Below are 14,742 nucleotides of genomic sequence, written 5' to 3'. Positions count from 1 at the left end.
AAAGAGCAACTAAAGGGTCAGTCAGGTCAAGGTCACTGTTACTATAAACAGAATAACAGTGTCAACTGGAAAAATTTAGTTTGGATTGATGTATTGAAATTCAGCCTGGCCTTCCTAAGATAATAAATTCTATTTAGTATATTGCATTAATAGTTGTCAGCAGTTGACTAGTCGTCTCCTGTCAATCAAACTTATCTATGATCCGATCAGATATCAATTTTTGACACATGTGTACTGCTTATCGCCACCATTTTCTTTCAACAAGCTTTAATATTGTCGAGATTAGCATATAAGTAAGCATCATTCTTGGAAATCTAGCTAAAACTCTGTATTTTATTGTTAAACTGTTGAAGTGAAGTTAGTTGTGCAAGTTATTTCTTTCCCTCAGTCATAAGTAGCCTCGAGAGACATGCAAACTTTTGTCTTCCTAAATTAATAAGTACTTGAGACCTTAAAACTTCCATTAAACTTAAAAGTTATCAAAAATGTGGCACCATATTCAGTATACTGAGACATATAATCAATGAATTCCAAATAAACTAAGGTATACATATACTGATTTTGTGAAACAAAAAAAAAGCGTTATATGGCCAATGAAAAGAAATGAATGGGCCAACAACAGTTTTTTTTGGTCTGAAATTGAGTGGTTTTTTTTTTCTCAAAAAATCTTAAAATGCTGTTATACAAGAAAAAAACTTTAAGCACATGTTTCATTTTATAACTTTTATAGATATAATAAATACCACACAGACTTTCAAATATAGATGAAGGATCGAAAATGGCGAAAAATTCAAAAAGAATTGGCTTGATAATGAAGAGGGCACAGAATCTCCAAACAGGATTAGTGTGAATCATGCTAAAATACCAGTGACTGGTGGGATGCCCATACCCAACCCTTAGAAATAAAACTGACCAAGTTAATTAAAAATAAATAGTTGTGCTGGATTTAATTTGGGAAGTGGTAAATTGCAGTTTTATAGCCACAAAAGAGAAACTGTTTGTATATAATACTGAATGAGTTAACATAAGTAAATTGAAAATGAAGAAACTAATGATATCAAGAATTAAGAAGAATTTACTACGTAAAAAAAGTCTATCAATCGAAACATGAATTTGTTCAAAACCTTCTGCTTGGCTGTGTCATACCAAAGATGTGAAGAATGGTACTGGTAGCTTCTTCATTTGGTGCTCAGGATAGTTATAAGACTTGTCAGCCCAGTGTCAGTATACTTTGACTGGGTGGGGTATTATGCCATTTGACTATGACATGATATTTCAGTGAAGCAGCACTACAAAGCTGGTCATTGTGCTCACTGCTACAAGTAGACACCATCATTTATATGTCTGAGAAATTGTTAAAAAATATGCTAAACCTGAACACATAAAAACATAACAATACTTTTTTATAAAATTTAAGCTTGAAAGGTTGGAGTTTTTTTAAAAGATAAGTAGTATACTTGTGCTATATTTACCTATACATGGGTATTTAGACAGTGATATCCATCATAATAATCAATTATTGATTTTTTTTATTGAATTTTTTAGAAACTGAGATTTTGTTGTATTTCATTGTCAATAGTATTTTGACTTTTGTTTGTAACTACGGTCCACTTTCATATATCAGTGGTTGGAATTAATGGTATCAAATATTACTGCAAGGTGATACCTCTTACCCTGAAGGCCCACATATTAATAACCTATAAATGTTAAGGTAGTTCTGCATGTTTGGTATGAACCTGAAGTTGTGACATTATGTCATTATCTGAAAAACAGATTAAAGCCCGGATAAAATAAAGCCTGGATCTTGCATATGGAAAGAAAAACTGTTTTGCAAATTTATGTTGTTCTCTGTATACATTTATAAAAATAACAATTTTACCTCCTTTCTAAAGGTAAGAAAAGTGATAACAAAAACGATTTCATGTGAAATAATTCCAAATGATACCTTCTGCTTGAGATTTGCCAATCTCTTAATTGATGGGTAAGTATCTTATATATAAGCACACACACCTATACATTTCATTTCACCATGCAGTAAGACAATATGTTGATATAGGACTGTGAAGTGTGTCATTAAAATCTACATAGTGAAAAAATCTGTTCATAGAAATGTTAAATGATTGTGATAATCCTATGGACTCCCATTATGAGAACTTGCATGAGGTCCAAATATTTCAAATTAGTCTTAACCAAAAAAATCAAGCACATTAGAATTATTGCCCTTTCTTAATTTCACAAAATAGGCCATATGGAAAGGATTTGGTGTGTTCAACTCCTCATACATATTTTGAAGGAATGGATTCAAAGTTGCCCAGGTGCACAACCTTATCTGAATACAATTTGCTTCAAACTTTTAGTCAAACATCCTTCTTGTGATGATGATCTGTACTTAAAACTTTGCTATTTAGAGGATAGTGCAGTATGTGGGGGCATCCATGTCCTATGAGCACAATTCTAGTTTATTTGCTGAATTTTCTTAGCATATTCGAAAAATCAGGGTTTAATAAAATTTTACAATGTAGAAAATGCCTTGTCACAAACTACCTTAACTCCATATATTGATAACTAGATAAAATGTTAATATCCCTTATTAATTAATTGATTGATATTGACTTCACATATTGTAAGATGATTTTGTAAAGTTGTTTGAAACTTGAATTCCACAATGACCTTTTGTAACTAAAGAAAGATCTCAGATGTGTACAGCTGTACAGAAACCTGATCAAATAATATTATAAAGTGAGAGTTTGTTTGAAATTTAAAGAAGAGATTCACAGTATATTTATGTTTGAATTAAACTAATTTTGTAAGATTTGACAATAAGAAGAAAGCATGACCACAGTGCATACAGAAATGTTGTGATAATGTTGAAGGGATTGCACTAAAGTTGCAGTATAAAGTGTAAGAAATATCAACTGTTTATCACATTGTAGATTTTAAGATTGTCATATAACAGAGATTTTTGTATTGATATCTGTAATAAGTAAAATTTGTTCTAGTTTTGTGTAGGATCCAAGTTATCCTGGTAACATGTTATGGACTTTTTGCTGTATTTAATGGTAGTTGTTTTAAAATCAAATTTGTGTAACTTGTATTTAAAGGGTGCCCTTTCTTCTCAATTCCGTTATTCAATTAATTTGATATTCTGTAATCATTTTGGATATCGATATGTTTTTTGCTTGGGTAACTGGTATTTTGTATTATGCAGTTTAATATTAATTCATCTAAGAAAAGTTATTTTGTTGTTATATTCTGTTCATAGATAAAATTTGAGTAATAAATGTGCAGTTTCCAATTTATGGAATTTATTAGTCCCCTACTAGTTGAAAACCAGTTTCGGGGACTATAGGAATGCGCTTTTCCGTCATTCCGTCCGTCCATTTGTCTGTCCATTCGTCCGTCCGCAATTTCATGTCCGGTCCATAACTCTGTCATCCATGAAGGGATTTTAATATTACTTGGCACAAAGGTTCCCCATGATGAGATGACATGTCATGCGCAAAACCTGGACCCCTAGCTCAAAGGTCAAGGTCACAATTGGAGGTCAAAGGTCAACAGGGCTTTTTTCCTGTCCGGTCCATAACTCTCCCATCCATGAAGGGATTTTAATATTACTTGGCACAAATGTTCCCCATGATGAGACGACGTGTCATGCGCAAAACCCGGACCCCTAGCTCAAAGGTCAAGGTCACAGTTGGAGGTCAAAGGTCAACAGGGCTTTTTTCCTGTCCGGTCCATAACTCTCCCATCCATGAAGGGATTTTAGTATTACTTGGCACAAATGTTCTCCATGATGAGATGACGTGTCTTGTGCAAAACCTAGACACCTAGCTTAAAGGTCAAGGTCACAATTTGAGGTCAAAGGTCAACAGGGTTTTTTTCCTGTCGGGTCCATAACTCTGCCGTCCATGAAGGGATTTTAATACTACTTGGCACAAATGTACCTCATAATAAGACGATGTGTCATACACAACTTCCAGACCCTAGCTCAAAGGTCAAGGTCACACTTAGCAGTCAAATGTTAACATAGCATGAACAGGGTCTGTTTCATGTCCAGTCCATAACTCTGACATTCATTAAGGGATTTTAATATTACTTGGCACAAATGTTCCCCATGATGAGACGACGTGTCGTGTGCAAATCCTGGACCCTTAGCTCGAAGGTCAAGGTCACAATTGGAGGTCAAAGGTCAATAATTTTTTTTTCCTGTCCGATCCAGAACTCTGTCATCCATCAAGGGATTACAATATCACTTGGCATAATTGTTCCCCATGATGAGATGACATGTCGTGCGCAAACGGAATACCCTAGCTTAAAGGTCAAGGTCACAATTTGAGATCAAAGGTCAGTAGGATTTTTTTCCTGTCCAGTCTAAAACTTTGTCATGCAAAACAGGATTTAAATATCAGTTGGCACAAATATTCCCCTGGATGAGACAACATGTTATGCACAGAACCCAAGCCCAGGGTCTAATGTCAAGGTCACACTTAAGAGACCAAAGGTCAGACACAAGAATGACTTTGTCTGGAGCATTTCATGCATGGAGGGATTTTGATGTAACTTGGCACAAATGTTCACCAACATAAGACGGATTGTCGTGTGCAAAAACCAGGTCCCTAGGTTTAAGGTCAAGGTCATATTTAGAGGTCAAAGGTCAAATTCAAGAATGACTTTGTCCGGAGCATTTCTTCTTCATGCATTGAGGGATTTTGATGTAACTTGGACCAAACGTTCACCACCATGAGGCACCCTTGTTTTTAGAATTACGTCCCTTTGTTGTTACTATAAATAGATTTTATTGTAACCTTTTTATTATTGGCCGTAGAGAAAAATCGAGACCACTTTTCTGTGGTACAACATGCATGTTACATCCATTTTTATGCCCCCGAAGGGAGGCATATAGTTTTTGAACCGTCTGTCAGTCTGTCAGTCTGTCCGCAATTTTCGTGTCCAGTCCATATCTTTGTCATCGATGGATGGATTTTCAAATAACTTGGCATGAATGTGTACCACAGTAAGACAACGTGTTGCACGCAAGACCCAGATCGGTAGCTCAAAGGTCAAGGTCACACTTAGACGTTAAAGGTCATTTTTCATATAGTGCATTCATGTCCGGTCCATATCTTTGACATCCATGGATGGATTTTCAAATAACTTGGCATGAATGTGTACCACAGTAAGATGACATGTCGCGCGCAAGACCCAGGTCCGTAGCTCAAAGGTCAAGGTCACACTTAGACGTTAAAGGTCATTTTTCATGATAGTGCATTCGTGTCTGGTCCATATCTTTGTCATCCATGGATGGATTTTCAAATAACTTGGCATGAATATGTACCATAGTAAGACGACGTGTGGCACGCAAGACCCAGGTCCGTAACTCAAAGGTCAAGGTCACACTTAGACGTTAAAGGTCATATTTCATGATAGTGTATTGATGGGCTTGTCCGGTCCATATCTTTGTCATTCATGCATGGATTTTAAAATTATTGGGCATGAATGTGTACCACAGTAAGACGACATGTCGCGCGCAAGATCCAGGTCCATAGGTCAAAGGTCCTAATCTCTAACATCGGCCATAACTATTCATTCAAAGTGCCATCAGGGGCATGTGTCATCCTATGGAGACAGCTCTTGTTTAGGTGTATTTTGACCTATCTCTACCTGGTAAAGAGTTTCTTGTGGACTTATATTATATAGATTTTTTTATTTTTTTTAAGATTAATTTCCCTTTGTTGGTACTATAAATAACTTATATGATAACTTTTTTATAATCGGTAAAAACATTTCAATATGAAAACAACTGTGGGTTTTTATATATGCACATTTTAATCCAAGTGTGTTGTTATAACATACTGTATATAATAGTACAATATTGTTTATACATCATTGACAGATATCAGATCATGATGTTATACTGCAGTAGAGAAAATTAGATGCCTTCCAGTAGGGGACTTTGTATTGCATGGCAATACTTCATTCACTTGTTATTCTTTAGTTTAATAGTCCTGGAGAAAAAAAAATCAGTTACTATACACTTATAAATTAAACTATACATTTCTATTCGTTTATAGCCCAGCTCACTGTGCTGCAATCAAAGGTTGTCTGGACACTGTGAAATTACTGGAGAAAGAAAAGGCAGATTTGTGGCACCAAAATAACAAGGGAGACTACCCAATACACGAAGCTGCCCAGAAAGGGCATATAGGTAACTTTTCTTCTGTATGATGACTGTGCTACCTTGTGGAAAATGTAAGATAATTAATAGCACTGTCTTCTTCTTGTTGAGAAATGATGTACTTAATTGCTTTTTTCAACATTCAGGCATACTAGAATAGGTTATCGAGTTCTCAATCTTTGCAACGAAGTTGGATAATCAAATACCTTCAGTCGGAAATTTGATCCATTTAATCTTAAAAGGGCATTCAATAAAAACTGTGAGATTAATTCCCCGATTTATAAGGCATTTTGTCTTTCCTTATCTGTCGCACTAAGGCAATTTTGTTGTAGTATTTACTAAAATCAATATATTGATAGACAAATTGACAGATTAGATTTCCACAAGTAAAGTGACACTATGTCGGTCAATATTCTTTGTTATGACAATACATTCAGGAGGTCTGAATTTTTTTTTTATAATGGTAAAACATTATTATGCTTTCATTTTATTATACTAACAACAAAAATCAGAAACAAATCTGCATTGTAATGTATATAAAATCACTTTTGTTTACATGTGTATATATATAATTATAATACTGAAAAGAGTTTGAAATCCCTTTAAACTTTAGCAAAATATTTACAGATAAAATGGGTGCAGTTGTTTTCATATTTTCATATATGAGCCGTGCCACGAGAAAACTAACATAGTGGGTTTGCGACCAGCATGGATCCAGACCAGCCTGCGCATCTGCGCAGTCTGGTCAGGATCCATACTGTTCGCTAACAGTTTCTCTAATTCCAATAGGCTTTGAAAGCGAACAGCATGGATTCTGACCAGACTGCGTGGATGCGCAGGCTGGTCTGGATCCATGCTGGTCGCAAAGCCACTATGTTGGTTTTCTCATGGTGCGGCTCATATCATTTTTCCTACTTCAATACAAAGTGCCCCTTTTCAGAAAATAACATGTCAGTTTCAAAAATTGCAAAGAAACTGAAACATATTGTTCAAAATATGTCAGTAACAGTTTGAGGAAAGCCAGTGTGGTCATTCTAGCTCTAGTTTTGAACAGTGTATGACTTTGTTCTTAAATGTTGCCATAGCAACCAAAAGCTGACAATTGTCATATTTTTAAATGACAGTGACTTCTTGACATGTGTACAAGTACTATCATGCATTTTGGTTCAAAGTCAAGGTCATACCAAGCATTGGGAATTCCTGTTTATTAAAACAATCCAGAATCAGAACTCTTCAGACCTTCAGATTCAACTGACCTTTAAACCTTTGCTTATAAAGGCAACTGCTTGTACTAGATTTGTCTGTTTCCCAATGAGTTCATGTTCTTTTGGGTAAAATTCTTCCATGCATTCAAAGATGATAAACCATAAAAAGGGTGTTTGCATATAACACTGTGGTGGCTGTATTAAATGTACATTATATAACTATTTTTGTCCAAAATTGTCAAGACTTCTGACTAGCTGAACTTAATACAAAGGAGCAATATATCCCCTGACTTGTGAAGCTCAAACTCAAACATGTCTATTGTGTGTGTTAAAGGCCTCCAGGCCATACACATACATTTACAAATATAAATGATAAGCACAGGTATGTGTGTGACTGCACACAGTATATAACGAGAATGATATAGAGCAAATTCATAAGTGCAAATAAAGCACTATTTACCAAGATGTATATTTATGTAGGGATAATACACATTTTTTCAAGCCCGCTCGCGGAAGCGAAGACATAGTTGTTCAAATGGCTGTTTGGTGTATGTGCATGGGTCTGTGCGTGCGACCATTTGGATTTGTTTGTGCGGACCATAACTTTGACATGCATTGAGCAATCATGTTTATATTTGGCATGAACGTTTAACTCAGTGAGACAGACTCTATCTAAAAGATCAAGGTCACAGTTAGGGGTCAAAAGGTGGGCTAGACATGTTGTCCGTGGGCATCTAGTCTCAAGTTCATTGCATGAAACTTAAGCATTGCAAGATAGTATCAACAGCATTTTCAGTTTCAGAGAATTGTGATTGGGTTGGGGTCTTTCAAATTCTTTAACAAATATTTTGTGAAATATATGTAGAGAAATAATTTCTTTGGATTTAATGGAGGTTGTGTCAGTCCACAAAATTAATCCTAACCCTCTATAATGAACTTGTCCATCTTCCAATGTTGACAGTACTATTGACTGTTAAAAGGGGTGCTTACCAAAAAGATAATGGTTGAATAGCGAACATTGCAGATCATGATCAGATTGCTCGGATGTACAGGCTGATCATGATCTGCACTGGTTGCAAAGGCAGAATCAGTTGTGTCCAGCATGATAAGGGCTAAACAAGATTTGTATCTTTGGATTTCTTTTTGTATTGATCTAAGATTTTTCATAGTCACCACCTGCAACCCATGTGGGCAATTCCTTCTAAAGACTTAGTTAGTCTAGTGAGAAATCAAGGCCAACTTAAATTCTAACTCATCAGGGGTTAGAATTAGGTCAGGTGAGCAATACAGGGCTTTCAAGGCCCTCTTGTTTTAAGAGGGGAAGTGTTACGGACACTTACACATAGCCTGTACATTTAAAGCCAATCTCTTACATCTGCATTAGTGAGTCGAGTCTTTGGCTCAGTGTTTAGAGCATTGGACTAGCAACTAAGCGACCAGGATTCAAATTCCTCCAAACGCAGTCAGGATTTTTCATCATAAAAATCTATGCTCTTTGATTTCTAGTACATCAAAAAGTCTTAAGATGGGGCTCGTCTGGATACTTAACCTTATCTTGTCAAAATGACTTTAATTTGCCAAAAGGCATACAAGTCATTAAATGATGATTTTTGTGAAAGGGAGTGTTATACACTTACCCATAGCTGTTTTAAAGCCAATCTCTTACAATTGCGTCAGGGAGTCAATTCTTTGGCTCAGTGGTTACAGTTTTAGACCCTGGACTAGCATTGGACTAGCACCCTGTCAGGATACTGGTTATATGACCCAGGGAAGTGCCTACGCCTTTAGTATCTTGAACAATGGTTTGGGTCCAGTCGCTAAGGTGACTATGTCTTAGACTAGCTGACAAACGATATAGAATGTCCTTTGTTAAAACGTAGAGTTGGTGAGACCAAATATCTCATATATAGAATTTTCCTCTGGCTACCTTGCCTAAATGATTCGTGTAATAATGATTCGTGAATGACTTCCTATTATGAGCTAGACAATTTCAGGGATCAGGCAAATCACTAAATGTTTCAAACTAACAATCTCCAATTAAAAATGATTAGCTCAAACTCCTATAGCCTGGAGACTCTATACTTGACTGGTCTTTTTGTTGAAGTTCCCGTCAGACAATGTCTTTGAATCAACAACATACGAGTCCTATCCCATAGATGCTCGGCCTCTGTCCTCTCAAACTCTATATGATTGCCCTGACTCCTGGATGCTCAGCGCCTATATGCTATCATATGTAACATTCAGCTTCCATATAGGTATTATCCCTGATGCCTTGGATGACTTCGCCAATAATGCTGAACCGTCTATAAGCTGGAACTCTCCTACTATCTCAGTAGATTACCAAACTCTGGGTCTCTGTCTCAGCTTCCCGATGCTCAGCCTATATATGCTATCGTCTATAGCATTCAATTACCTTTAAGGTAAAACTCCTATGCGCTGGCCCTATAGCTCGAAACCTTATCGAAATTCTGCTACTCTTCTTTAGTCTAAGAACTTCCAAAGTCTTCTTTTTAATAATTTATCCGCCCTGACAGGGTAACTGCAATAGTCTCCTTCTCAAGGTACTGGGATAAATTATTAGTAGAATCCTCAATGCGTCTTCTTCGACCGCTGGATACCGAATGAGCTCTCTGTCATCAATCTACCTATTTATACCCCAGCATACGTGCTATTTTTAGAACTTGTTTCTGATTGGTCCAAATTTAAACATAACGTCTTACAACGAGTACTTGCTCTATCAAATATCTCGTTCCCTTTAACTTTTATATATGACATAATGTGCGAAGCTGGGACCCAGCCATCCATATAATGAACCCAAATCAGCCACAAATGACCCAAATTCTATTAATTACAGCAATTCAACAAAAATTATAGCTATGACAACACGAAAAAGGAGTCAAGCACTATCTGTGCTTATGTGTTACATTATCAATATATTAAACATACAAATTATTCTGACACACCCAAGAGACCAGGATTGGAATCCCCACACAGGCAATTGGGATTTTTCATCTCTTTGATTGGTTATGCCCTAAAATCGTAAGAGTCTTCCTCTATTTATAACTTTAAAATGGATTTTGATTTATATCTTGAAGGATATATTATAGCACTTGCTATTACTTTCTTAAATGTAATAAAATGTTTGATCTTTGTGTTCTAGTTTTAATGAAACATTTTTAAAAGGAAAGTAACACATTTTTATACTCATTCTTTGCCTTTTTCAGATGTTGTGAAGTATCTTATGCAACATAAGAATGACAAAGATGCTGTAAATGTGACAAACAAAGTTGGTAAAACACTTCTACACATCGCCGCGGCAACCAACAACCTTCCACTGTGCAAGCTTCTCATTAACGCTGACTGTAATAAGAATGCACTCATGAAGCATGCTGTAAGTCCTTATTTTGTCGTAAAGTATCTTCGTACTTCTGATTTTGTAGTTGGTTTTTAACATAAGCTTGAATCTATGAAAATCTCATTCCAGTGTCTGAGTCTAAAACTGATGTTGGTGGCAAATCTCAAAATTCTTGCTTCTGATTACTATTAGCAAGGCCACATTTCTGAGAAGGGGCCTCCGTGGCCGAGTGGTAAGGTCTCTGACTTCAAATCACTTGCCCCTCACTGATGGGGGTTTGAACTCACTCGGGACGTTGAATTCTTCATGTGAGGAAGCCATCCAGCTGGCTTACAGAAGGTCCGTGGTTCTACCAAGGTGCCCGCCCATGATGAAATAATGCACGGAGGGGCACCTGGGGTCTTCATCCACCATCAAAGCTGTAAAGTGGCCATATGACCTATAATTGTGTTGGTGCGACATTTTTAAACCTAACAAAAATAAAAAATACATTCTGAGATTGATCTCTAAACAAGATTATTTTCTCTGGATTTCTTTTTAGCTCACCTGAGCAATGCTCAGGTGAGTTTTTCTGATCGCTCGATGTCCGGCGTCCGTCGTCCGTCGTCTGTCGTCTGTCGTCTGTCGTCCGTCGTCTGTCAACATTTAGCTTGTGTATGCGATAGAGGCTGTATTTTTCAATTAATCTTCATGAATATTGGTCAGAATGATAACCTTGATGAAATCTAGGCCGAGTTCGAAAATGGGTCATCTCGGGTCAAAAACTAGGTCACTAGGTCAAATCAAAGAAAAACCTTGTGTATGCGATAGAGGCTGTATTTTTCATTTAATCTTCATGAATATTGGTCAGAATGATAACTTTGATGAAATCTAGGCCGAGTTCGAAAATGGGTCATCTCGGGTCAAAAACTAGGTCACTAGGTCAAATCAAAGAAAAACCTTGTGTATGCGATAGAGGTGGTATTTTTCAATTAATCTTCATGAATATTGGTCAGAATGATAACCTTGATGAAATCTAAGCCGAGTTCGAAAATGGGTCATCTCGGGTCAAAAACTAGGTCACTAGGTCAAATCAAAGAAAAACCTTGTGTATGCAATAGAGGCTGTATTTTTCAATTCTTCTTCATGAATATTGGTCAGAATGATAACCTTGATGAAATGTAGGCCGAGTTCGAAAATGGGTCATCTCGGGTCAAAAACTAGGTCACTAGGTCAAATCAAAGAAAAACCTTGTGTATGCGATAGAGGTGGTATTTTTCAATTAATCTTCATGAATATTGGTCAGAATGATAACCTTGATGAAATCTAAGCCGAGTTCGAAAATGGGTCATCTCGGGTCCAAAACTAGGTCACTAGGTCAAATCAAAGAAAAACCTTGTGTATGCAATAGAGGCTGTATTTTTCAATTCTTCTTCATGAATATTGGTCAGAATGATAACCTTGATGAAATCTAGGCCGAGTTCGAAAATGGGTCATCTCAGGTCAAAAACTAGGTCACTAGGTCAAATCAAAGAAAAACCTTGTGTATGCGATAGAGGCTGTATTTTTCAATTGATCTTCATGAATTTTGGTCAGAATGATTGCCTTGATGAAATCTAGGCCGAGTTCGAAAATGGGTCATCTCGGGTCAAAAACTAGGTCACTAGTTCAAATCAAAGAAAAACCTTGTGTATGCGATAGAGGCGGTATTTTTCAATTGATCTTCATGAATTTTGGTCAGAATGATTGCCTTGATGAAATTTAGGCCGAGTTCGAAAATGGGTCATCTGGGGTCAAAAACTAGGTCACTAGGTCGTATCACGTAAAAACCTTGTGTATGCGATAGAGGCTGTATTTTTCAATTGATCTTCATGAATTTTAGTCAGAATGATTGCCTTGATGAAATTTAGACCAAGTTCGAAAATGGGTCATCTGGGTTCAAAAACTAGGTCACTAGGTCAAATCAAAGAAAAACCTTGTGTATGCAATAGAGGCTGTATTTTTCAACTGATCTTCATGAAATTTAGCCAGAATGATTACCTTGATAAAATCTAGGCTGATTTCGAAAATGGGTCATCTGGGGTCAAAAACTAGGTCACTAGGTCAAATCGAAGAAAAACATTGTGTATGCAATAGAGGATGTATTTTTCAATTGATCTTCATGAAATTTGGTCAGAGTGATTGCCTTGATGAAAACTAGGTCGGTTTTGAATATGGATTATCTGAGGTCAAAAGCTAGGTCACTAGGTCAAATTAAAGAAAAATCTTGTGTATGCGATAGAGACTGTTTTTTTCAGTTGATATTTATGAAATTTGGTCAGGTTGATTGCCTTAATGAAATCTAGGTTGAATTTGAATATGGGTCATCTGAGGTCAAAAACTAGGTCAATTGGTCAAATCAAAGAAAAAACTTCTGTATGTGATAGAGGCTGTATTTTTCAGTTGATCTTCATGAATTTTGGTCAGAATGATTGCCTTGATAAAATCTAGGTCGAGTTTGAACATGGGTCATCTAGGGTCAAAAACTAGGTCATATCTAAGAAAATGCTTGTTTTATCGCAAGAGACCAATTTTTTTGTCCAATCTTAATGAAAATTGGTCAGAATATTTGTTTCCATGAAATCACTAGGTCAAACATGTTTTACACTGTTATGGAGTGTTTCTTAGGTGAGCGACCTAGGGCCATCTTGGCCCTCTTGTTGTATTTATCTAAGCCTTTTCATAGTCGCCACCCACAACCCATATGGGAAATTCCTTCTAAAGACTTAGTTATTCTAGTGAGAGGAAAGTGCAAGATACAGAAGCTGCTGCAGTTCCAGTAGATACCCTGTTTCTTTAGCTTGCCAGGTGTAAGCACCCATACACGGGACTCTTATCCCAATGTTAGTGATTTTAGTTGAAGGAGAGGGGGTAAAACTCACAACTCCCAGCAATGCTGCTTTCCTAGGAGCCATTTTCTTTTGATGAGGCCATGTTGTAATTTGGATATGGCTCATGACATTAAAATTGAGCAGCTGATATTTTGTACCACTGCTCTGTAAGGACATAGAAACCATTGACAGTAACATATTGTTCATATAATACAAGGGAGATTAATCTTGAGAAAGAGAAAAATGTATAACAGTAAGTTCTGTTTTAAAAATAAATCAAAGGTGTCTTTAAAAGTAACTTAAGCTTATGTCTGAATGAAACAGATGTGGTATTGTGATCTTTATTATGATAATCTTAATTTTTCCTTTTGTCCTATCTAATGGCATCATTCAAAAAAAAAAAAGCATATTTAATAGTTACGTAATTTAATATACTGTTAAAACATGTTATTTTTTCCCCTTTCATCTGAAAAAAATTGATTGGTTTATTTATACAGACCTTGTATTCTATACAGAATATGTTTATTAGGTATAATGATTAAGAATTGCTGCTTAAGGTCATGATCATACATTAAGAAATAGCATTTAACAAATTTTGTAATATATCTTTTGAATTGTATCAAAGTCCTTCATTTTTCTGTTAGTAATTGTGTGTATAGCTGTATTTACACAAGAACTGGTATGATTTCCTCAAATTATAGACATTATTTACATTTCTTCATGTTTTTGTTATACTTGAAATTATATGATATTGTAATGTTAAACTTCACAAGAGCCAGTTAAATACAAGAAATCTAGCATTAGAAATATAAAACTGTTTAAAAGATATTGGAGGGAAATATTATTTGCAACATTTTTAAAAATGATAAAAAAATGGATTAAGTAAATATGTTTATAGGTTAGTCACATTTTCTGTTCTTGATCCAGTATAAGCTTATTTTAGAAAATTCTGTTAATAACTGAATTTCAAATTTTAGCCATAATCCTATAAATAAATGTGCTAATGTTTGAAGATTTTAAAATTTTGTTTAGACATATCGAACAAGCTTTGAATTTCAGACTAGATAGAATATAAATCATGCCAAATTTTTTCTGAAAATGTCATACTTCTAAGGACCCATTTATGTAGCAAACTGTCTGTAGTCTATTTAGCAGTAA

The 14,742-nt window shown here is 35.8% G+C and overlaps 1 protein-coding gene across 16 annotated transcripts in view; it reads left to right on the top strand.

Annotated features, from left to right (window-relative positions):
- Nucleotides 1-14,742, top strand: part of LOC123528184 (ankycorbin-like) — an 84,757-nt gene that overhangs the window by 38,393 nt on the left and 31,622 nt on the right. For all 16 annotated transcript variants that reach the window (XM_045307950.2, XM_045307931.2, XM_045308011.2 and 13 more), the window contains 2 exons: nt 6,072-6,205; nt 10,605-10,771. In XM_045307950.2, coding sequence (XP_045163885.2) covers nt 6,072-6,205; nt 10,605-10,771 — 301 coding nt within the window. The remainder of the gene's footprint in view (nt 1-6,071; nt 6,206-10,604; nt 10,772-14,742) is intronic.

Source organism: Mercenaria mercenaria, chromosome 1 (genome assembly GCF_021730395.1).
Source record: "Mercenaria mercenaria strain notata chromosome 1, MADL_Memer_1, whole genome shotgun sequence".
In the NCBI taxonomy this organism is placed as follows: Eukaryota; Metazoa; Mollusca; class Bivalvia; order Venerida; family Veneridae; genus Mercenaria; species Mercenaria mercenaria.
The sequence above is the reverse complement of the archived record's forward strand: the minus strand, read 5'-3'. Positions and strand labels throughout refer to the sequence as shown.